The 24,497-nt window shown below is 45.6% G+C and overlaps 2 protein-coding genes across 10 annotated transcripts in view; one reads left to right on the top strand and one right to left on the bottom strand.

The window, feature by feature from the left end:
• SHLD2 (shieldin complex subunit 2) overlaps positions 1–24,497 on the bottom strand; it is a 133,984-nt gene that overhangs the window by 74,158 nt on the left and 35,329 nt on the right. For 5 of the 6 annotated variants that reach the window (XM_026674204.2, XM_087963849.1, XM_087963846.1 and 2 more), the window contains 3 exons: positions 23,373–23,601; positions 22,165–22,280; positions 20,344–20,704 (listed from right to left, as the gene is read on the bottom strand). In XM_026674204.2, coding sequence (XP_026529989.2) covers positions 20,532–20,704; positions 22,165–22,280; positions 23,373–23,601 — 518 coding nt within the window. In that variant the 3' untranslated portion in view covers positions 20,344–20,531. Of the gene's footprint in view, positions 1–20,343; positions 20,705–22,127; positions 22,281–23,372; positions 23,602–24,497 lie in introns of those variants that run through there. The other variant, XM_087963848.1, reaches the window with a different exon arrangement.
• Positions 12,135–17,333, top strand: NRBF2 (nuclear receptor binding factor 2). 4 transcript variants are annotated; one of them, XM_087963860.1, is made up of 4 exons: positions 12,135–12,442; positions 13,513–13,597; positions 14,597–14,637; positions 15,926–17,333. In XM_087963860.1, exons 1-4 carry the CDS (start codon positions 12,395–12,397, stop codon positions 16,640–16,642), a joined length of 891 nt encoding a protein of 296 aa, XP_087819986.1. In that variant the 5' UTR covers positions 12,135–12,394; the 3' UTR covers positions 16,643–17,333. The 4 variants fall into 4 exon arrangements, with proteins under 4 accessions (XP_087819986.1, XP_087819987.1, XP_087819989.1 ...); XM_087963863.1 differs by having other exon boundaries at positions 12,292–12,442; positions 13,456–13,597; XM_087963861.1 differs by lacking the exon at positions 14,597–14,637 and having other exon boundaries at positions 12,276–12,442.

The raw sequence follows: 24,497 nt of genomic DNA, 5'->3' as shown, positions 1-24,497 counted from the left end.
ACCATCTGGCAGACGGTACAGGATAATAAAAACAAGGACAAATGGGCTGGAAAAGAGCTTCTATCCTCTATTGAATTCTACCGTATAGTGCAATATTAATGCAATATCAGGGGTTTTCAATTCAATAGAATTGAAGGATGTGTGTTTGTGTTTATTTTCATTGTCATAATGTACACTGAAGATGGCATTTAATTTCGCTGCACGGGGTGCAATGACAGTAAAGTAAAGTAAAGTAAAGTAAAGTAAAGTAAAGTAAAGTAAAGTAAAGTAAAGTAAAGTAAAGCAAACTAAACTAAACTGCAAGCAAAGAGTGAACTATTCAGCTGACAGTAAGCAGATGATCCCATGTATTCATTTTAAAATTCAACCTCTGTACTTCACATCTTCTATATTATTATTTTTTTAACTATAGGGAAGAATAATGGTTTTGCTTCAGTGGTGGAATTCAAAATATTTTACTACCGGTTCTATGGGCACGCGCTTTGTGCGGAGTGTCCTAAAACAGGCAATTTTAAGCATGAAAACTTACCTTGCCATCAGTGCTGGTGAGTGAAACAGCTGAGGCGTGGCAATCCTCTCTGCCATGCCTATCAGCTGAGCCACAAACAAAGGAAATATACAACAGGAAAGGGTGGGTGCTGGTGGGCGGGACCAACTGCTCACCGGTGCTACCAGACTGCTAGAACCGGTGTGAGCCGCCAGGCTCCCACCCGCTGCTTTGCTTGTAAACGTGTCGGATCTGTTCAATATTTTATCGCAATGCTACATGAAGCTTAGAAGGATGCGGAATCTCCTGTCCAGTTGTCACTTTAGTTGGTAACTCTGGATTCATCCCTGAGCAGCCACAATAGGTCCTGGTCAGGTCTAGGAACCTCACCAAGAGCAGCAGCAGCAGGAAACGGAATGACATTCAATTAAAATGGTATTAACAGTTCAGGAGTGGTTTTGTTTAATTTACTCCTACTCTGATGTAAAAACATTAGTGACTTTTTAAATTGGACCTCATAATGTCTCATTCCCACTCAAATGCAATGAAATTAAAGACTTTGGTGGCTAAATACCGCTTAATTTACTCCTACCATTCTGTAATGACATTAAAGTTGCTTTAGGGTAGGTATTATTTCACATCATTTTTATTCAAAGGAAAACTGAGCCTATTGGTACTATTATTAAGCATATAACACAATCACCCGAGAAATGTATCTTTACAGGAGGGGATAGGTGATTACCAATAATATTAAAAAGTAATCACTCATTTCTAATGCAGAGATATTAAAAGATATAAAATAGGCAGCGGCACGCTTTGCAATTTGCTGCAATAAATAATCTGTTTCTGAAACAGTGGCATTTGTGAAACCCCACTGAAAGGCAACAGGGCTCAGATCACTTGTTGGTTCATGGAACTTTCGTGGCCGCATTTCAGGCATGAGCTAAAAGTTGCCCACAGTCTGGCTGTGGAGTGGGGTCTGTGTTTGTGTGTTCGTGACGTCAGCATTTCGACCTTAAGACCAGTCCCACTTCTGCACGGCTGCCCCCAAGAACCTAGCTCAGCTGCCAGAGGCCCTCAACTTTATTCGCAGGGCAGTCTTAAGTCCTCGTAAACCACGCCCTGCCAAGGTGAGGAAATTGGCCCACAGAGGGGTATATAATTGGGATCTCATGGACGTTGGCATTGTTGGGAATTGTATTATGCCTTTTCTAATTGTTTCTGCTTGGAAAAAATGGTGGGTACAGAATGGATTTTTGTGCTTGGGTGGTCAGACAAGGAAGCCCTTTAGCTCCTGAATATCCATGGAGATTCTCAGCCATCCAGGACATGGTACTTTTTTCAAGAGGCAACTGGACTTTCTTGTTTTCCTGTGAAGACATTTCTCTTCTCACCCAAGAAGCTTCTTTAGCTCTAACTGGATGGTGGGGAATGGAAGGGTTTATATTCCCTGCAAATAACTGGTCATTTGCATCCTTTTAGAAAATCGTTGAGGCCACTTGGGGGTTTATCTGTGTCCTCAGGGTCAGCTGAGTAGTGCAAATGGGTATATAGAGCAGCCATGGAATTGCTGAAAAGATCGTGTTTTGGAGCTGTGCTTTTTGCAGGATATTTTTTGTCCTGTGTCTCTTCACTGTTGAACATTCTTCCATTCCCTACCCTTCTAGTCAGAGCTGAAGAAGCTTCTTGGATGGGAAGCAAAACATCTTCAAATAAAAGAAAGAAAGGAAGTCCATTTGCCTCTTGAAAAAAGCACCTTTGGGACTTTACCTTCTGAAGGACCCAGAGTCAAGTGTGGGGAGATCTGATGTTGTCCTGATAGGACGTCAAGAGACACACTAGACAGCACCACATTGTAATGCTGACTTTGTGGTGAGTTATGATTCCACACCCTCATCAATTTTATAGATGAAAGGAGCAGGCCAACATGTTTACTTTGGACTTTGCCCCAAAGGCTTAATTGTGGGCAAGCAATTCAATAAAAGAGAGCGGCTGAAGTGTCTGTGGAACGGGCAGCCTCTTGGAAGGTTTTCCCAAAGCTCTTTTGGATGGCCAGTGTTCTATATTAACTTACTTGGAATACCCTTTTCTGATTGGTCCACATATACTGTGTAGTGATTGGTTCTAATACACTACTGTGATTGGCTCGCAAAGGACCACTAAGACGGAATTTAAGAACTAAATAAAGAGCTGAAGTTACACTGGTCTCGAGCCTCATTTTTCCCGCGATCTAACAGCCAGGGTTGGCTGGTGGGCCTGTAAGTCAGCCTTCCTTACAAGGTGAAACGCATGCAGAGGTGGTATTCAGTCGGTTCTGACCAGTTCTGGAGTTCGGCAGCAGAAATTTTGAGTAGTTCGGAGAACCGGCAAATCCCACCTCTGACTGGCCCCACCCCCATCTCTTCTCTGCCTCCCATTGAGTCCCAGCTGATCGGCTGGGTCCCCTTTGGTTGCCCTGCACAGGAGAACGGAGCCGGAAAGCAGGTTAGTGAGGTGGGGAGGGAATGGAGATTTTACAGTTTCTTTCCCCTGCCACGCCCACCAAGCCACGCCCACAGAACTGGTAGTAAAAATTTTGGAATCCCACCACTGAACACCTGGCAATCTCTCTTTTGGAAACGAAGAAACAAATTCCGTTAATTCTAACCGAAGATTTGGTTTCAAGAGTGTGTTGCGTGAAACATTTGCCAGAGGAGCAGCATACCGGTTTCAAAGCATTAAGGAGTGGCATGAATCATCTGTCCATTATCTGAGCTCATCGCCTACTTTGTATTTTTCAGGCTTATTAATATTTAGTGTCGTCAGCAAATTAAGCATCAAACTTAACTAAGGTTAAAGTATCTAACGACACTGTACACTAAAGAAAATAAATGGGTATTAATGACACTCTGAACAATTGGCTTCTCTTTTCTACCATCTTTAATAATCACTCACAGAAGTACGCCAAAGATTTGACTCCTTCCTACGTTTCATTAATAAAATTACTTGATTAATGGCTGCAATAATATATCAGGCGTATGATATGTTCACATTAAATGTTAATCAACAATAGCTACATTCAGAAAACATTAAGTAAATCATGATGGATGAGGCAATATTGCCCCTTAGTTGAAGAGAGCATGGCACACACCAAGGAGAAGCCATGGTGTCTCAGGAGCTACAGCCAGGCAGAGGTGGGTATTCAGTCGGTTCTGACCAGTTCTGAAGAACCGGTAGCAGAAATTTTGAGTAGTTCGGAGAACCGGCAAATGCCACCTCTGACTGGCCACACCCCCATCTATTCTCTGCTTCCCAAGTCCCAGCTGATTGGCTGGGTCTTCTTTTGTTGCCCTGCACAGGAAAACAGAGCTGGAAAGCAGGTTAGTGGGGTGAGGAGGGCATGGGGATTTTGCAGTATCCTTCCCCTGCCACACCCACCAAGCCACACCCATAGCACCTGTTCTATATTAACATACTCCAAAAGATGAAATCTGATTGGTCCACACTGGCCGCTTCCCAATTGGTCTACTGAACTGCCGTGATTGGTTTTCTAAGAATCAACCGCGATTGGCCGAGCCGATCGTGGGAGATTCAAAGCCCTGTCATTGGCCTGTCAAGGGCTACCGCGGCTCCAAGATCCTAAACAGAACTATACAATAAAATAAGAGCTTTGAAGTACACTGGTCTTGCGTCTCTCATTGGGACCGATCTACCCGATCTAACAGAACCGGTAGTAAAAAAATTTGAATCCCACCACTGCTGCGGCCGTGGGTTCTTCACGCCCAAAGGCTGCCTGGAAGAGGATCTGGGCGCTGCCTCCATCTTCCGCAGAGGCAGACGGTGAAATGCAACCCCTCCCAGGCCCAGTTCGAAAGCTCAGTCCCAGCTGGGCCGATGCGTTTGCTATTATGGAGGCTGTTGTGGCAAAAACCAGGGCTGGGCTGCCCATAGCCACAAAGCACAACCAGACATTTCAACTGAGCTTACTGCTATGGTGTCCTTCCCCCACTGCCCGATGTCCTCTCTCACCTCAGCTTATCCTGTTTCATAATTCTGAATAACTTTCTCCCACACAGCTCAGATATCAGGCGTTGCACAGTGAAACCCAGGAAGTGGGGACCGAGGATAATTCCTGACTCCTAATACCAGAGCATATATGAATGAGGGCAGGTGGTTGTGCTGCTGCCTTTAATTTGGCTCAGATTTATTGAGCATCATGTCAGCAAGAAGCCTGGGTAGAACTTGAGCTTCGAAAAGGAGATGCTTGTCCCGCAAATTTAAATTGAATTTGCCAATCACTCTTTTCCTTTGTAAGAAACCTCCCTGAATCCCTTGTTATGCTTTCCTGCCTGGGGAGCATGGGATGCTTTTAAAAACGTGATATATTTTTATATGTGATATATTGCCTTCCATGGAAGAGCTGTATAATGCACGAGTCAAAAAGAGGGCTGTGAAAATATCTACAGACCCCTCACATCCTGGATATAAACTGCTTCAACTCCTTCCCTCAAAACGACGCTATACAGCACTGCGCACCAGAACAACTAGACACAAGGACAGTTATTCCCCGAACGCCATCACTCTGCTAAACAAATAATTCCCTCAACCCTGTCCAACTATTTACAAAGTCTGCACTACTATTACTGTTAATCTTCTCATCACTTCTTATCACCCGTCCCCTCCCACTTGTGACTGTATGACTGTAACTTTCTCTTATATCCTTACGATTTATATTGACTGTGTCCTAGTATGAATTGATTGCTTATTGTATCTTATGACTATCATTAAGTATTATTACCTGATGATTCTAGACTCTTGACAGATGTATTTTTTTCTGTTATGTACACTGAGAGCATTTGCACCAAGGCAAATTCCTTGTGTGTCTAATCACACTTGGCCAATAAAAGAATTCTATTCTATTCTATTCTATTCTATTCTATTCTATTCATTCTAATTCTATTCTATTCTTCATCCCAATATTCTATTCTATTCTATTCTATTCTATTCTATTCTATTCTATTCTATTCTATTCTTATTCCACTCTATATAGTCCCAAGGTCCTCCGCTGTAATTTTTTGTTACAGAATATTGTTCAGAAACTGGACTTCTTCATGTTTATCTTCACCAGCCGCCGGAGTGATGGTGGCGGCTTCTGAAAAGGGAATTTTCCTATCCAGTCCATGAGCTTCCCTCTCTCTCTCTCTCTCTCTCTCTCTCTCTCTCTCTGTGTGTGTGTGTGTGTGTGTGTGTGTAGCAAAGCAAGGAAGATAGCTGGTGCCAGCCAGAGAAAGGAAAACCTCTTTTGTCTGAAAACTGCTCTTCAGAATGAAAGGAAGCCCCCGGGCTCTCTTTGGGGTAGAAAGACACTGTGTGGGAGGTTGTGGAGCCTTGTCACTGAGAAGCCTGTCTTCCGCGATGTGTGAAGATAAAAAAGACCCAACCCAGTCAAAACTCGAAGACACAAAGAGCAGAGAAAGAGTCATCCGTGCCAGGCAGAGTGTGGGTTGAAGAATTCCGTCTCTTTAGGGAGAGGACGGTCCCGGCAGGCTCCCCTTACCCTGTGGGTCAAGTGAGGATTTTGACAGGTGAAAGGGCAAAGAAACGCTTCACCCTCCTACTCTCAAATTCCTCTCTGAAATGTGGAATCCTGCAAGGAAGCTGCTCGTTAATGGGGACAAATGGCAGTGCTGACTTAGTTCGCCACCCAGCTGGAGGAAAACGATGCTATTTTATGGCAGGGACAGCAGCCATTCTGAAGTGGAATGACAGCCTTTCTTTCACGGCCGTAGAACCAAAGCAGAACCGCCAACACTTTAGTCATTTAAAAAAACAACAACAATTTATTTATATATATTCGGTTTTTACATAACTCAGCAAGAGTTGTGTAGACAAAATATTACAAGGCGTTGAGAAAAAGTGATTAGTAAAATATAAAATTATTTATTGGATTATAAAATGAAAGAAGAAACTGTTAAAGAAAGTATGATAACCTGGGCTAAAAATATAGGCCATAGCATTAATTTGGAACAGTGGGAACATATTTGGCAAGTAAATTATAAATTAACATTGTCAGTCCCTTATAAACAGAATATACAGTATATAAAATGTTATACTGCTGGCACCATCTACCAGCCAGAAGAGCCAAAATGTTTCCAAATATCATACCCAAATGTTGGAGATACAATCATAACCAGGGAACATACTTCCATATGTGGTGGATGTGCCCTCATGCACAGAGATACTGGCAAAAAATTAGATCATAGTTAGAGGAAATAACAAACCAGAAATCTTATTAGGAATGTTAGAACCTAATATGTACGTACATAAGTACTTTATGAACAGAGTATAGCCTGGGTTCATTTGCTTACATAATAGTATATAATATAATAATACATTAAACATAAAACATACATAATAATATTTTTCCAATTTCTAATTTCTACTTCTATTGTCCATTGACAATAAATAAATTTCTACTTCTATTGTCCATTGATAAAATAAATCCCATGTTTGAAAATATTCTGTATCTTCTTTGTCTTTTATCTTTAATGTCAACCAATCCATTTCTGCACAATCTAGTATCTTCTTTTATGGGTAGCTCCTCATTTTTCCAATGCTGTGCATATACAATTCTTGCCGCCGTCAAGATATGTAATATTAAATATAGATTCCCTTTATTGTATTTTTCTGGTACTATGCCTAACAAAACAGTAATTGAATCTTCCGCTTTTTGAATTCAACAACTGAAGCTAAACAAATATGACTTGTTGAATCTAACTCATTTTAAACAAATATGACAAATAGGATTGTTTTTAAAAGAATAAAAAGAAATAAATGCATTTTAAAAATATATATATATTAGGAGAGCTTAACTTGCTATTTATCTTGTTATGAAAGTTACAATGGAACTGAAAAAAAGTAACTTATGACTATTTTTCACACATTTATGAATGTTGCAGTATCCCCATCGTCACGTGATTTACATTCGGATGCTTGACAATTGACTTGGATTTATGATGGTTTGCAAGTATCTTTTGCAACCCTAGGACAAGAGAAATCAATGGGGAGGCCAGATTCACTTAACAACCGTGTTACTAATTTGGCCACTGCAGGGATTCACTTAACAAAGAAACGGCAAGAAAAATCGTAAAATGGGCAAAACTGTCTCCCTTAGCAACATCGTTATGCCCCTGGTGGAGACTGACTCTGAGGGAGAGGAGGAACAGCCGACAGGGAGTGGAAGTGTGGCTCCGGAGGTGGTGGAGGAGGCTGGGGAAGGGTAGAGGTCTGCTGAGCAGGCAGAGGAGGACCCAGGCCCATCCCCTCTCCATCCTAGGGCACGCAGGGAGGAGAGGATTAGGGAGAGACGTGGTCTACTCAGGAGGAGAGGGCCTTGATCCTCTTCATGGGCTGCAGCTGTGACAATTGAATAAGTGTACGGACCTGCGTATGGGCTAAGGCTGGAAACAAAGCGTGGAAATATCTCTAGTTTATGGTTCCTCTCTGAGTTTGGCGTCCTTCTTAGTGTGTCTTATCTGTGAATGTCCTCCAGCCCTTATCTTGCCTGGTTTGTGTTGCTTTTTTCCTTCTTTTTGTAACTGTTTGTGTGGGAGTTTCATCTTCCATCAAGAATATTTGGAACTTGGAAGCAAAGTGAAGGAATAAAAGGGGCTTCACCGGTTTTCTGTGACTGTGTTTGTTTTGTATCCCACCTGGGTCATCACAAACATAAAAGTTGGGCTCAATTATGGTCGCACGTTGAGGACTACCTTTACTTTGTTTGTTATTGGAACTCCTTTGCCCATTTTACACTAAAGGTTATCAGCCATAAATCCATATATTTTTGCAGCTGCAAAACAGGTGAACTGTTTCTTTCAGGGAAAAAAAAAAAAGAACCCCTAATTTGATCAGCCATAGAAAAAGGAAATTTATAAATCTGAGAACTTTGGAAGTTGCCTGACAGTAGTAATTTGACTGCCAGTGTAGCTAATGCTTTCCTCCATAGAATCTAACTAGAATGCACTAGTCTACAGCCAGATAACAACAATGTGGCTTTAATAAGCAAAGTAAGTCGTATTTTCTCCAACCTTGGCAACTTTCTGGGAGTTGAATTCCACCAGGCTTAAAGTTGCCAAGGTTGGAGACCCCTGTCCTACGGGACCATAACTGTCTTGTAAGATCCATCAGGAGAGACATGCTGGGATCCCTTCTGTGATATAACCACCTGGCAAGGCCAGGAAAAGAGCCATTTCTGCCAGGGTGCCAGCCTTCAATTCTCCAAAGATTAGGCTTGCTGGGGCCCTGGTGCAGTCTGCACGGCATTGAAAACTTGGGGTTTTTAAAAATTGCTTTTCCCAAGATGGCGCTGCCAATGGCAGTCTCGGTGAAATGCTCTCTGATAGTTTTTCTGGGTTTTTTTAATCATTCTCTGTGACTTGTATTTTATTTTTTTCATTATGTACCTTGAGAACATATGCACCAAAGTCAAATTCCTTGTGTGTCCAATCACACTTGGTCAATAAAGAAAGTCTATTCTGTTCTAATTCTATTCTATTCTGATTCTAATCTAGTATTCTATTTTATTCTATTCTAATTCTACTCTATTATTCTATTCTATTATTCTATTCTACTCTATTCTCTATTTTATTCCATTTTCTATTCTTTTCTTCTCTATTTTCTATTCTATTCTATTCTATTCTATTCTATTCTATTCTATTCTATTCTATTCTATTCTATTCTATTCTATTCACTCTACTCTACTCTACTCTATTCTCTATTTTATTCTATTTTCTATACCCTTCTATTATCTTCTATTCCATTTTAATGTTAGCAGACTGGAGTCATGTTTGTGAGATGGGCAGTCGTACAAATGTGTTAAATTGTAGGCAGTAGAAGAAAATGCCACTTTTTTTTTTGCAAGCACAACTTTCCCTGATGCGTTCTGTGGAACTGAGCAACTGAAGAATGCCAGCAGGTTAAGAAAACTCAAGTGCGCAGAGCCAAATTCACACCCCAAAGGTAGAACGAACAGAGAAAAAGGAAACACTTTGGCCACCTGCCAAACTTCCACGAAAGAGGAATGCAGGAGGCTGTGTGTTAGGAAAAGGGCTTGCTTCACAGTATGAAAACCGTTACCTACAGAATGCATTTGTGGGAGAGAAAGGGAAAGGGATCCCTAACACTTATGAGGCTCAAACCTCTCCCAGAAAGTTCTGACTCAAAAAACTCAGGTCTTAAAATACAGCCTTCTTTGAATTGGGGAGGGGGGCAATGTGATTTTTCTCAGGCATAAAACAGCTTGGCAAGTTTTTAAGTCTCGGATATAAATTTTGCGCTTTTCTCGCATGTCAACATAGACCAAGCCACTTCAACGTGTTTCTTTGTTCTAGCTTTCTTTCTTTTTTGACTAAATTCAAAGGTAAAGGTTCCCCTCACACATATGTGCTAGTTGTTTCCGGCTCTCGGGGGCGGTGCTCATCTCCGTTACAAAGCCAAAGAGCCAGAGCTGTCTGAAGATGTCTCTGTGGTCATGTGGCTGGCATGACTAAATACTGAAGGCACACAGAACGCTGTTACCTTCCCACCAAAGGGGTCCCTATTTTTCTACTTGCATTTTTATGGGCTTTCGAATGGCTAGGTTGGCAGAATCTGGGAGAAGGAACAGGAGCTCACTCCGTTACACGGCGCCAGGGATTCGAACTGCCTAACTGCTGACCTTTCTGATCGACAAGCTCAGCGTCTTAGCTACTGAGTCCCTAAATTGAAAGGCAACCAACCAAATGGAAAGCTTTTTCTGAAATGGGACGTGTAATTCCAGAGTGCAGATCAAGTTTCCCAGACAAACCTTAACTTAGTTTAGTTTACTTTATTGTCATTGCACCTCGTACAACGAAATCAAACACCATCTTCAGTGCACATCATGACCATGAGCATGAAAATAAACACAAACACACATTCTTCACCTTTCACACATTGAACCGGAAACCCCCGACAATGCACCAACACTACACTATACAGCAGAATTCAAAAGAGCTACTGCCCTGGGATAGAAGCGGTTTTTCAGCCTATTTGTCCTTGTTTTTATTATTGTGTACTGTCTGCCAGATGGTAATAGTTCAAAAAAAGGGTTCTCAGGATGAGATGGATCTTTGAGAATGTTTTGAACTTTCTTAAGGCAGCGGGAGCTATAAAGCTCTTCCAAAGAGGGGAGAGGGCAACCCATGATCTTTTGGGCAATGACATTAACCCTCTGGAGTGCTGTCCTATCTGCCACTGTGCAATTGGCAAACCCTACACAGATACAATAAGTTAAGATACTCTCTATGGTGCAGTGGTTGAAGGTCACCAGCAGTTTCTTATTCAGTTGTTGTTTTCTGAGAAGCTTCAGGTAGTATAATCTCTGCTGAGCCCTTTTGACCAGGGCTGCAATGTGGACATCCCAGGTCAGATCCTCTTTTATGGTAACACCCAGAAACTTAAAACTGGCCACTTGTTCCACTCAGTCTCCATTGATAAGCAAGGGCTGGAGGTCTGATCTGTTCCTTCTATAATCCACTATAAGTTCCTTGATCTTATTGGTGTTGAGGACCAAGTTGTTGTCTCCACACTACAAAGGCAAATGGTACACCTCATCTCGGTAGGCAGACTCACCCCGCCCCGGAGATAAGTCCCACCACTGTTGTATCATCTGCAAATTTAGCAATAGTATTACTAGCATGAGTGGGAATGTAGTCATGCACAACAATATATATACACATACACACTCACACACACACACAGAGAGAGATTATATAGATACATACAGACATATTGTGTGTGTGTGTGTGTGTGTGTGTGTGTATGTATATGTATGGCATTCAGCTTTGTTCGGGTATTTTCCCACATCATTGTACCTGTGCTTTTAAAGTTGTAGCAACTTTCGGCAGAATCTCATCTGCCATCATCAGGCTTCTGTATTGTGTTCATCTGTGAGTCAGACTTTTACAGTGGCTTCAGATTTAAATTTGGGGCAGCCTATTGCTGTGCCAGAATGGTTTTTCTTCATCCTGATTGGTTGGGAGTTTTGGTCTGTGTTTATTGGTCTTGGAGTTTGCTGTGTTCTGCTTGATTGGTGTTTCTAATATCTTCTGTCTGTTTTTGGCTCTTTTTGTATCTTGATTGGCTGGCAACATTGTGTTACTTTATTGTGTATACTATATACTGTATACTATACACACACACACACACACACACACATATATATATATATATATATATATATATATATATATATATATAGGGAACCAAACCTTAATTTAGTTATACATATATATACACACACACACGGGGGATATAGATATATATATATATGTAGCCCCCTCCCTCCTGCAAGGGTACGGCCGCTCATTCCGGCGCCCTGTCGCTCCCCCGTCCTCCTGCAGCCTCCAAATGCGGAAGAAGGGCAGCTCCTAATCGCCCCTTGCGCCCTCCAGTGGGAGGAGGAACTACGACTCCCAGCGGCCCCCGCGAGTGTGCCGGTGTTCCTGCCAGCTGGAGGGGCGGCCGGGGTTTGGAAGTCTGGAGGGACGCTTGAAGCAGCCGGACGAAGCCAGTACGGAAGCCCGCCTTCCTCCGGGCCATATCCCCCAAACAGGACGCTCCCCCGAGACGTCAGGGTGACGTCAGCCGTGGCCGGAGGCCAATCGGAGAGGGAGCTTGCAAGCGAGGTATTTCCGCTTCATTAGAAGCGACGGTGACGCCTATGCCTGCTTGGCGATTGGCGGCGGCGTAGTGACGTCATGTCTGCTTGGCGATTGGTGGCGGCGGCCGGCGCGCGCAAGTGACGTTGTGGCAAGCGGAAGCGGGGCCGAAGAGGAGAGAGAGAGAGAGAGAGAGCGAACGAGCGAGAGACGCCCGCGGGGCGGCGGGGAGGCCCGCCTGGCGCCGCCGATGTCCCCGCAGCCGCCCATGGAGGCGATGGAGGCGCCGCTCAACCTAGTGAGGGCCGCGGGCCGGGCGAGCGGGAGGTCCAGCCGGCCCGGGGCTTGCCCGCGGGCTCCGTGGCCGGGCTCGAAAGCCGTCCGCTGGGCGGGACCCGAGAGGCGGGGGGGAGTCTAAAGCGCCTCCCTCCCGGGAAACGGGGTTCCGGAGCAGCCCCTGGGCTGGTGCTCACGGGAGGGTCCCGGTGTGGCGGAGTCTGCCCGGGCGGCCCTTCGCTCTCGAGGCGCTTGGGCAGGCAGGCGGCTCTCTCCGGGGCTCTTCCCCCTTCCCTCCCCCGGGGTCCCCATGCCTCCGGGGAGGGGGCGACGGGGCCAGGAGTGCCCGCAGGCTGCCCGGTCGGAGAGGCTCCTGTCCTGGGCCCCCTTTTGGGGGTCCTGCTAGGCTTTCCCAGGTGATGAATCGGGAGACATCCCGACAACGGCTGGGGATGGGCGCATTGTCCGGGCGCCCAGTTTCGTCACCTTTCTCCCTCCCCCTCTGTCCCTCCCTTTCTCCCCCCCTTTCTCCTTCCCTCCTCCCTCCCTCCCTCCTCTCTCCTCCCTCCCTTCCTCCCTCTCTCCCTCTCCTTTCCCTCCCTCTCCCCTCTCTCTCTCCCTTTCTCCCTCCCTCCCTCCCCTCCTCCCTTTTTCCCTCCTCCCTCTCCCTCCCCTCTCCCTCCCTTCCTCCCTCCCTCTCTCCCTCCTCTCCCTCCCTCTTCCTCCTCTCCCTCCCTCTCCATCCTCTCCCTCCCTCTCCATCTATCCCTCTTTCTCCCTCTCTCCCTCCCTGCCTCCTCCCCTCTCCCTCCCTCTCTTGCTCCCTCCCTCTCTCTAGTATCCTTTTACTTTTCTTGTTTTATTCTGCTCGTCCTGTCTCGTGAGCCATTTTGCAAGTTCTCTTAGCCTTGTGCCCAGACAGCGGGCATCTGGGCAGGCGATCCTTTTACCTTCTTTGGTAGAGAGCAAGTCATGTACATGCCATCCCAAGGTGGGGGCGGGTCAGTTAATCTGCAGCTCTGTCTCTCTCGTTAGAGGCACTCAAGCAGCCGCTTGCTCTCCTGGTGCTTTAAAGGTTTGGGCTTTTTGTAGGCTCATCAGCAGAGCAGGAAAGCTGACCATTTGCTGGCCGTGGGGAAGTATGAAGAAGCTGTTTCCTGTCACCAAAAGGCAGCAGGTGAGCCATTGTGGACATTTGCTCGAATCCCCCAGACATCCTTGTTAGGACAGAAGTTAAGTCAGCGCAAAAGGAGGTGGTAAGTAAGCGAGATCCTTACTGGGTCAGGGGTAAGGATCACAGTGCAAAGTTGGCTGGTGGTGAAGGAAACCTGGAGACTGGTAGTTCTAGTCCCACCTTTGGCTTGAATGGCGGCTAGGTGACTTTGGCCAGTCACTCTCTTTCGTCTCAACTTGTCTCAACGGGTTGGTTGTAATAGCACTTAAGATTTATATATAACTTCACGGTGCTTTACAGCCCTCTCTAAGCGGTTTACAGAGTCAGCCTCTTTTGCCCTCAACAATCTGGGTCCTCATTTGACCCACCTCGGAAGGACGAGAAGCTGAGTCAACCTTGGCGCCTGGTGAGATTTGAACTGCCAAATTGCAGGCCAGCCAGCAGGCAGCAGAAGTAGCCCTGCCGTACTGCAATCTAACCGCTGCGCCACCAAGGCTCTATTAGCTGTGTTTGCCGCCTTGGGTTATAAATCGAAATAATAAAGGTGGGATATAAATGAAATCAAAATAAAAAAGTGTGTCATTGGAACCAGAATCACAGTTCTTACAGGGAATCGACAGTTAAGTCCATTGTCCCAAAGCTTCCAGTTGAGAGCGGTGCAGGTCTTCTCGGAATGATGCTGGTTAAAGGGGTTGCAGAAAGCAGTTTGGCCGCCAGAGTTATATTTCACGTATAGCTTTTAAGATTCACAGTGTGATTTTCCATTCACTTATCAAAAGTTGTCATGTTTGGGGGGGGGGAGGGGAAAGAGACCCCTTTTAAACGAAGAGGGCACCTTTCGTCCTTCCTTGGGCGTTCCGTCAAGGGGCTGAAGAAGCCCCAGTCGGACCAAAGTCCCCCATCCTCCTCCAGTTCGCTTTAGGTGGGGGTGGGGGGGAAGGAAAGGGCAGCTGCGCAAAAGCGGCCCCTCTAAACCATGTCACCATTTTGTGTCTCATGCAGCATACCTTCTAGAAGCTATGAAGCTGACCCAATCAGATCAGGTGAGGCTTCCCTCCTCAGTGGCTGCTCTCGGCAGTGAACAGTCCCTTGGTGTGACTCTGATCCCGGCCAGGAACCTGGGCTGCAGTTGATGCTATTTTGGGGTGGGTGGGGATTGGGGACAGGCAGTGGTGGGATTCCATTTATTTTTACTACTGATTCTGTGGGCGTGGCTTGGTGGGCGTGGCACGGGAAGGATACTGCAAAATCTCCATTCCCACCCCACTGGTCGGTGCCAGCTTCTCCCAAAAGGAAGGCCAGCCTTTCTCAGCTGCAGTCTGGAGGGAAAGGCTGGGGTGGGGAGGCTGGCTTTATGTGCTGCCATTGCTTGTTTGGCATACAGATACAGATTAACAGAGTTGGAGGGGACCTTGTAGATCAGGGGTGTCCAACCTTGGCAACTTTAAGACTTGTGGACTTCAACTCCCAGAATTCCTCAGCCAGCTTTGCTGGCTGAGGAATTCTGGGAGTTGAAGTCCACAAGTCTTAAAGTTGCCAAGGTTGGACACACCTGTTGTAGATCATCTAGTCCAGCCCACCTCCCAAGCAGGAGGCCCTACACTATATCTGACAAATGGCAGTCCAATCTCTTCTTGAAAGCTTCCAGTGATGAAGCTCCCACAACCTCTGAAGGCAACTTCTGTTCCATGGGTTGATTGCTCTCCCTGTCAGAAAATTCCTCCTTATTTCCAGGTTAAATCTCTCCTTGTTCAGTTTCCATCCATTGTTCCTTGTCTGGCCTTCAGGTGCTTTGGAAAATAGCTTGACCCCTTCCTCCTCTCTGGGGTAGCCCCTCAAATATTGGAAGACCGTTATCATGTCTCCCCTGGTCCTTCTCTAGACTAGCCAGGCCCAGTTCATATGTTTTAGTCTCCAGTCCCCTAAATCATCCTGGTTGCTCTTCTCTACTCTTTCTAGAGTCGCAACATGTTTTTTACCATGTGGTGACCAAAACTGGATGCAGTATTCCAGTATACATGAAGATGAATTTTAAATAAAAGAAAAGGGGGATAGAAGCCAGATTTATGATTTATTGTTCATGTATAGAAAAAGCTTGTGTCTAACTCAACTTGGCATTGTGAAAAAAAACGTTTATTTCCTGATTCAAAGCAATGGCTTTATTCTTACAATGCAGATATATTGATATTTTATCCCCAACTGGCTTCTAAAACTGGAGTTACATTGCACCAGCTGGCGGGAGCTCGAGAACTTGTGTTTCTTCGGATGCCAGAACTTGTTTTATTCCCCGAGTAGCGGATAAAGGCGGCTTATCCTTTTGTTTCTCGGCAGGCCCAGTTATCCCTGGAATTGCAAAGGGAGAGTCACCTCAAACAGATCCCCCTCATCCAAGAGCGATGGAAAAGAACAAAAAGGGACGAAAGGTTAAAAGCCCGCCCTCTGGTGGACAGAGAGAGCGTGGCCCACGGGCAGAGCTCTTCTAAGCCCTCAGCCGAGGAAGCCGAGGACCAACATGGGACACCTGCCAGCCTTAAGTGCAGGCCCTCCTCAGAGGAGGCGAAGGGGTTCCGCGGGGTCTTGGACAGGGATCCGGACACGCTGCTCTTTCTGCTTCAGAAGAGGAAGGAGCCTCCCCTGGACGTGGGCGTGAAGAACAGGCCTCCCAAGGATGACAAGATGAAAATGGAGGAGCAGGCCACCAAAATTGCACTCCTGGAGCAGCACGTGGAGATGCTGTTTGCCGAAAACGAGAGGCTGAGGTGGGAGAACCGGCAGTTAAAAGCCGAGAGAGCCAGGCTGCTGAAGTCTCCCTTGGAGAAGGGGCTGGATGCAGACGCTGACTTTGTGGAAAAGTCGGAGCTGTGGGGCCTCCAGCAGCTTTCGGAACCTGCCGCCTCCGCCACCAGCCCCTGGCAGAAATTGGCGGTTAGTGCCGGGAAGGGCAAGGACATTCCCATCCCCAGCCTGCCCCCCTTGGACATTCCCTCCCCGGAGTTCCCACTGGTGGAGCTCTCGGAAGATCTCCTGAAGGGGCTCATGAACAACTAAGGGAGGACGACCACTGGGTGTGGATTCCCCCTGCACTTTGGGGAGGGGGCGCTGCTGGGGCAGGGAAGAAACCCTAGCGACTTGGTCACTGAACAACAACAAAAAAATGCTTGATGAATTGGGTGAAGCAAAAGCGGTGCCATTTACCATCGTTGGTAAAAGCTGGGTCCTTCGTTCGTTCTTCAAGCCAGAGGACTGAAGGAGGGAGCCACAAAAGTCCTCGCAGGGCTCTCTTCTGAGTATTCTTTGGGTGTCCAGGATCTCTCTATACCATAAAATAAGGTGTAAATCCTATGTGGCACACGGGTAACAATTTTGGCAGTGCAGGGCACTTTCGATCCTGCCTCGGGTTTGCCGCTTCTTTTCATCATGCACAGACGCTATAGCAAACAATTCTTGCTTCTCTCCCTCCCGTAGGATGGGTCTGTGTGCCGCACACTTTGCACCCCTCTCTCAATATGTAGCACGTCAGCCAATCGGGAGTAAAGCTAAATTTCCAGATATTTTTCCAAGGACCCGAATGTAATCCTGCCGAAAATATTTTGATTTGTTTACATAATCAGGGTGCTTCATAATGTGTTTTCTGTATATGGAACAAACATTGTTCTAAACAAATAGGTAAGAATAATTGTTGGTGCATAATAGGAAGGCAGAGCTGACAAAGAATAAAATGTTCCAGGTCTATCTTGAATCATGTCTTCTTTTCAACACGCAAGTATTGCGTTTCGGAATTCCAATACTGAACACAACAGTAGCCTGCCTTACGCAGTAGGATGTTTGAAGGTGTCATGCCCTTGTTGGAGTGACTCTGAGGGAGAGATTGAGGAGCTGACAGGGAGTGGGAGTGTGGCTTTGGGTGGCTGTGGAAGACATGGGGGAAGAGCACAGTCCGGTTGGGCATTCCAGGCATGATATTCCGCTCTAAAAAAAAAATCGGGGCCGGCCAAAAGAGACCCCCCGCCGCGTGCCCGGGGAGCGCCTGCTGCTTTCCCTCGCCAGGGCCGGGCGGTGGCGTGTTGCACGGAGGCTGGTCTGTGGCTGGCCCAGCTCCCTTTTCCTGCCGCTCAGCGGCCTCTGCTCGCACCGCCCGGGCTCCGCTCAGGTATCTGGCTGGGGCTGTCAGGAGTTGCTACCGCCGGCGCAGCTCCACGCGGCTCCAGTCCCGCGTTGCCTGGGGAAGGGAAAGGCAAAACCAGGAGCCGCTGCTGCCGTTGCAAAGCCCCGCCGGCTCTTCCTTTTTGCCTTTCCCTTCCTGAGGCAACGTGCTGGACTGGAGCCGCGCCAGCAACTCCTGACTCGGGGCCTCCGAGGGAGGGGAAGGAGGAGAAGAAGGGGTGGGGGAAAGGGGGGATTCCCCAAAAAATCAGAATTCCGATTTTAATCGGAAGAATATCATGCCTGGCATTCAAAGGAAGACCCAGGGCTGTCCCCTCTTCATCCTAAGGCACGCAAGGAGGAACATGTCTTACGGGAGAGGAAAAGGCCCTGATCCCTTTCATTAGTTGCAGCTGGGAGAACAGGATATAAGTGGGGCATTTTAAATAGCTCTTTGCTGGAAGCAAAGCGTGTTTTATCTTGGTCGAGGCTTATCGGGGTTTTGGAGTCCTCCCAACTGTGGTTGCTGTGTTATCTTGTGGAAGTCTGCAATTTATCATCCTGGCCTGCCGTGTGGTTTGTGTTGGTTTTTTTTTTTACTTCTCATTATTTTTACTTTTGGTTCAGACTGCATTTACTCTCTTCGTAGAATGTTTTTGGAAGAGTTGATATCAAAGTCAAGGATAATTGGACATTGGGGCCCAAGTTGGAGGCATTAAAGGGAATTTATTCTACTTTTGTGACACTGTTATTTTTGTGTCATGCCTGGGTCATCACAGCATGTAGAGTTGTAATTGCAGGAATGTTCCAATCTCGGATGGCAAACCTCAGATAAAGAATGTTTCCAAGCAAATACAACTCAGGCAAACAAAGTCACTAATCTATGGATAAAGGAGGATTAGAGAGGTAAACATATGTTAGACTTTAATTAGAGATAATTAATTGTATGGATTACTGTACTAAACAGTAACCAAAGTTAAGCAGTAACCAAAGTTAACCAATGATGGAGGATAACTAAAAATGTATATAAATGCAAGACTGTACTCCAATAAAGATCATAATTCAGTGGTTCATGATCAAACAACTCGACTGCCTCGTCATTACAACAACTGGCACCCGAACAGGGACCCTCTTACTTCGTCCGGCAAGGATTTGGTGCACCTTCAACCCTTTGTGGTTTCTTCAACCTTTTGGTTTCTGTAAGTATGGGGCCTTCGCTTTCTGAGGAACAAAGGAAGCATGTAGATGAATTAGGCTATTTGTTGAAGAAAAATAATACCGAGTTACCACAGAGAAATCTCTTAAGGCTGGTCCAGGAGATTGCAGCTCAGTGCCTATGGTACCCAGAAAAGGAGTCTTTAAAATTAACTGATTGGGAACGTATTGGGAAAACATTGCATACTGAACCTCGAGCAAAAATAGAAGTTTTGCATGTGTGGCATTTATGTAGGCATGCAATTGAAACATTTGGTCACAATGAACTTTCTCTTTTAACACTTCCACCTTCACATTATACTAATGCTGTCATTTGTCCCCTTTCTTCACCTGAATATATGTCTTCAATTCCCTCAGCTCCTGCAGATACAGGGCAAAAGCCTCCTGACTCTATTGTTCAGTATTCTTTTCAGAAAATGGTAGAGACTTGTAAAAGGGATGCCTCTGTCTCAGGAACAGAACTTGCAGAATTACTGTCTGTTTGTCCAGTACAATATCGTCCTCGTCAGGGGCCACAGCTTGGACTGCAAGTAGCAGAATGGGAGGGTCTGCCTTATCAGATCTTAAGAGAGTTTAAAAAGGCAGTTACAGACTATGGGATTAGTGGTAATTTTACAAGAGGACTTGTAGAAGGAATAAAAAATGGTTATACAATGATCCCTGAAGATTGGAAGCAAATATTACTTTACTCCTCCAGCAGTCTCTCTCACTCCTCCCCAGCCACAGCCAATAGCGCTGGGATCGATTTAATCACTCAAGAGGAAATTGAGTTTAAATTTCCCATGGAAGTTAAAATAGTTCCATCTCAATTTAAAGGTCCTCTTCCTTCGGGATTAGTTGGCTTAATTTTGCCTCGTTCTTCTGCACACAAAAAGAGCTATTTTGTTGTGCCTGGGGTAATAGATTCAGATTACACTGGTATCCTCCTGATTCAGATTTGGGTGAATCTTCCTCAAGTTCTTCCTTGTAATTCTTCTGTTGCTCAATTGCTGCTTCCATATGAAATTCCATCTCCTGGTATAGGTAATCATAGGGATGCAGGATTTGGATCAACTTCATCTGTAGGCTTACTTCATCAGCTGAACTCCTCTCATCCTTTGTTAACACTCTTCCTTAATAAACAACCATTTCAAGGGTTATTGGATACTGGAGCTGATGTTACTGTCATCTCCTCTTTACAGTGGCCAGTACAGTGGCCAAAAACGACAGTTTCTTCATGACACGAAGGTGAAAATTGCGGCTGACGAAAAAGGGTGCGGCAAGGAAAAATATGTTATTTTAGGCAACACATTTAAAAATGTTGGCAGGGAGCGTTTTCTAATGTCTTTAATTCTCTCTCAGGAAATTCCTGGAGTCTTGGGGATAAAAGCCCAGCAAAGAAAACACACTCATCTTTTGAGTAGGTTTTAATAACTGTCTGAAGAAATCACGGCTCTTAAATCGTACAAAATGTATTTATAAAAATGACACGTATTCATTCCAAGGCAAACAAACAAAAACCCCGTTCCCTTGTCCCCGTTTTATGTCTTTTTAGTATGATTGTGAAATGGAGTGAGGAACCTCATCAGAAAGGGCTGCTTCAGAGATCAAGGTGGAACTCCAGCAGCTGGAAGTCCTTCTCCAGAGGGAAACTGTTTTCATCCAGGACAAAATGGCTCCTAAGGGTTAGAAGGTGGGACGCCTTGGAGTCGGTGAGCAGAGAGTGGCAGAGATCAGCCACCAGCATCCCGTAGGTGGTATCTGAAGAAGGTTCTGCAACAGAAGGAGGAGAGGACTTCACAACCTTTCCCATCGGAGGCTCCAGGCCATGGGATGGAAGGGCAAAACGTGGGGGGGGGGGGAGCCTCTTCTTGGTTTTGAGGGAATTTATGGAATGTAAACAGATCGCTATCCCTGGTCTGAGTTCAGAAATCCCTTCTCCAGGCTAACCCTGATCCAGAAAATGCCTGCGGGGGCTTCTTAGCAATTCCTATACGGGTAGTCCTTGACTTAAGGCCATCACTGAATGCAACCAACCAGGAACCCTACAGATCAGGGGTTGCCAACCTTTTGGACCTCAGGGACCACCAAATTCATAATTTTAAATCCCATGGACCAGAGACCCTGGGAAAATCCCCAAAAAAGTCTGCAGGAAAATTCCCCACCCCGTTTTCCTACCGATCGATCGTTCTTTATTTGGGATTGCATGATACCGTCCCTAGCTCCGTTCTTGGGGGTGGGGGGCGGAGAAGAGAGAGAGAGACTTTTGGCTTCATGCAAGGAGAGCAGCAGAAGCAGCAGAAGTCTTTCTATCTCTCCCCCAAACTCCACCAGAAATGAATCTTTGCTCTTGGAGCAGGAGGCCTTGCAGGGTCCCAAAGACTCATTTCTGGTGGAGTTTGGGGGAGAGAAAGAAAGACTTTTGCTGCTTTCCTTGCTTGCAGCCAAAAGCAGAAGAAGCGGAAAGCAGCAGCCTGGTGGCCAGGCGAAGTGCGAGGGGTAAGTGGGGCAAGTTCTCCCCCTCCGCCCTTTTCCCCCTCCCCTCACTACCTCATGTTGTTCACAATGCAAGTGACACAAGTCTTGTGTTCCCGCGGGCCATGTGGGCAGCACAGGCTTGTGTTCCCGCGCAGCCTGGATTAATTGCTTTGGGGATTGCATTCCTCTGCAGACCACCAAAATTTTCTCGTGGACCACCAGTGGTCCCCAGCCCACTGGTTGGCGACCACTGATCTATAGATCTTTTGCATGACAACTCCCATCATCCTGAGCTGCAAGGCACAGCTAGAGGGCACCACACTAGGTTGAGTCATGTCTTGATCTTTGGGACAACCATGACCTGGATGACTGATAATCTTCATAGACATTTGAGATGGAGTGTGATCTGATGACAGTGGCCAAGGAAGATTTATTACAGTGGGCTCCTTAGTGCTCTCTGAGCTTGGTTATTTTCTTGCACACATTTCATTACCCAAGTAGGTAATATCATCAGTGCTAGAAGGGAGTGGGGTTTGGAGGGAGGAGGATTGTGAAGTCCTTGGTGCCCTCTGAGCTTGGTTATTCTCTTGCAGATGTTTCATTACCCAACTAGGTAACGTCATCAGTGCTAGAAGAGAGTGAGGTTTGCTCTCTGCTTTTAGAATTATTACTTGTCGCGTCACAAACTTGCAGTTAAGGGATTACAGACCAAAAAAACCTCCACCAAGTTACACCACAGAGTCCCAAGGTATTACCTACAGCCTTCTTCAGCCATTCGGCGGGAATGTTAAGGAATATCTTCTCCATCAATTCGGATCTCACCCGAAGAGAGATTTCATAGTCCCCCTCCTCAACAGTCATCACAGCAGGTCTAAATGAAGAAACAGAAAGGAGGGGAAAACTTAGCGGAATTTCAATGCAATGTTTGAGGTTTAAATCATACACTACAAGATACTGCTACAAGATACTATTGTCTCCAATACATATTGTTTATTTCAGAGTGCGGATCACGTCATCCCCTTTTCTAATCTTCTGACAGACAGTCGGTGGGGAAGTCAGACCTACTTAACAACCATGTTACTAACTTCGCCGCCGCAGCGATTCACTTAATGCCAGCGGCAAGAAAGGCCGTAAAGCGGAAGGAAACAATGGTTTCGCTTAGCGGCAAACACTGCTAAGGGCTGCCCGTGTTCAACCCCCTCTGACTTTGGAAACCCCAAAGGAGCAGGTGTTCTACCCAAACCTGGTTCCAAGGAAGCAAACACGGGACAAAGGTAACAGCACAACCTTTTAATGATTCTTTACGAATCCCGTTCCTTCACGGGTAAAAGGCTGCTTCAAACCAATTAGCTCCGATAAGAAAGAGCCTTGCCAAGTTTTTGCAAGTCTGCCAAGAACAACAGATAAAGTTCCTAAACCATAAATCAAAGAGTCTCAACTCAGATATTCTAACGTCCACCAGGCTCGAGTATCAAACTTCTTTGCCTTCTGCAAAGAACTGCAAAGTTTCTCAGCTGGCTTTTATCTTCTCAGGGAGGGGCCGTTACCTTGCAGCCTTACTCCCGAGTCGCCTGTGCTGCTGCAGCTGCTCTTTCCTTCGAGCGGCCCTGCGCGCATGTCCAGTGGGCACAGGCTCCTCGGGATCACTGCTGCCAGCCTCCACAATCTCTGAAGGTAGCACTCCACTCTCTGATGGTCCTGCCTCCATCGGGCTCAATCACACAGACTAAACTAAACAGCAGCAAAGTCATGGAACAATAGAATAGCCTTCAACCCCCCCCCACCCCAATCCATTCAGAAAGTGAACGTAATTTACTCAAGTCTTGAAGGCCGAGCTATTTTGCTAGACTTTCTTTAAATAATACGCGATGCAACTATGGGGAAGGTCCGAACTATCAAGGGGAAGCTGCCAGGAACTTGAGCAATTTTAGTTTTTCATCTTCCGCCTTTTTTTTCCGTTTACCTGTAGAAGGTTTTGACTTGGTTCGAAGGTAAGCAGGTAGGGCACTGTTTGTAGATCTCGTTGTCATCGGTCTCTCGTTCACGGCCACATTTTGCACACCCCTTGTAGGTGATCAGGGAAAGAGAAGCGAATATGTGCTCCAGGGAAGTATCGGCGTCAAAGACCAGCTGGGACAGGGAAGCATCTGTAAAGCTCAGCTTTGAAACACAGGCCTTCACTTGGATTGTTCCTATGAAAACCACAAGAATGAAACATTTGTTTATATATTTGTCTTGTTAAGTAAGGATGAGAAAGTGTATAGCTATTTAAACACACACATACACACGCACACATACATAATGTATAACTATATACACAATATATAGTGTATATTTTACTTGTTAAATAAGGATGAGAAAGTGTATAACTATTTATGTAAGGGGAGGAGAATTTATCATTTTTTAAAATATTTTCCTTTACAGCATCCAGTCAGGGTGATTTTTTAAAAAAATCTATACATATAAAAGCAAAATACCACTGATGCATCATCACAAAATCTCCAGAACCGTAAAGCCTACAAACTTGAAATTTGGTCCATATGTTCTTCTTGGCTTCTAGGGGCTCGCTAAGAAAGGGTTTTTCAAAATCACCATCAGAGCATTAGTAGTTCGTATATTATTATTAACATGCTCCAATACTAAGGACTTTGACTGCCCCTCCCCACCTGAAAAGAAATCTGTTCCAAATGCAAAACACAAGCAGAGGAGTTTCAGTTTCAATTTCACAGCACCAAGCAGCTTTAGTATAGAACAGTTGAGCTAAACCATGCCCAGGCTCCTTGCTGTCTCCTCCTTGCTCACACAGCGAATATTCTTTCAATTTGCAAACAGCCCTCAACTCTCTGACATACTGACAGGGCGCTAGCCAGATGAATACCAATGGATGCTGGTAGGTAAACGCATAATTTTTTTCTCCTTATTTTCCTTCCCCAAACCTAAGCCTGATCACATAGTTGCGTAGCGAAGCACAGGTGTCGAGCTAGTGTTTAATGTTAGATGTTTGTGTCATTTCCACCCCTTTTTCTTTTGTACACATTTTGTTATTGTTGTTACTGTTGGATACATGGTTTTTTTTTCTGTTTTTCCC

Source organism: Notechis scutatus, chromosome 4 (assembly GCF_049901735.1).
Source record: "Notechis scutatus isolate UNSWTSFEM ecotype Mainland chromosome 4, rNotScu1.2, whole genome shotgun sequence".
NCBI classification, from domain to species: domain Eukaryota; kingdom Metazoa; phylum Chordata; class Lepidosauria; order Squamata; family Elapidae; genus Notechis; species Notechis scutatus.
The sequence above is the reverse complement of the archived record's forward strand: the minus strand, read 5'-3'. Positions and strand labels throughout refer to the sequence as shown.

What these genes read in the sequence shown, in the direction of transcription:
- NRBF2 (XM_087963860.1), top strand. Translation starts at nt 12,395, where the DNA reads ATGTCCCCGCAGCCGCCCATGGAGGCGATGGAGGCGCCGCTCAACCTA. An exon ending in TGGAGGCGCCGCTCAACCTA is followed by an intron (nt 12,443 to 13,512) that starts GTGAGGGCCGCG and finishes GGCTTTTTGTAG; the next exon opens with GCTCATCAGCAGAGCAGGAA. An exon ending in CTGTCACCAAAAGGCAGCAG is followed by an intron (nt 13,598 to 14,596) that starts GTGAGCCATTGT and finishes TGTCTCATGCAG; the next exon opens with CATACCTTCTAGAAGCTATG.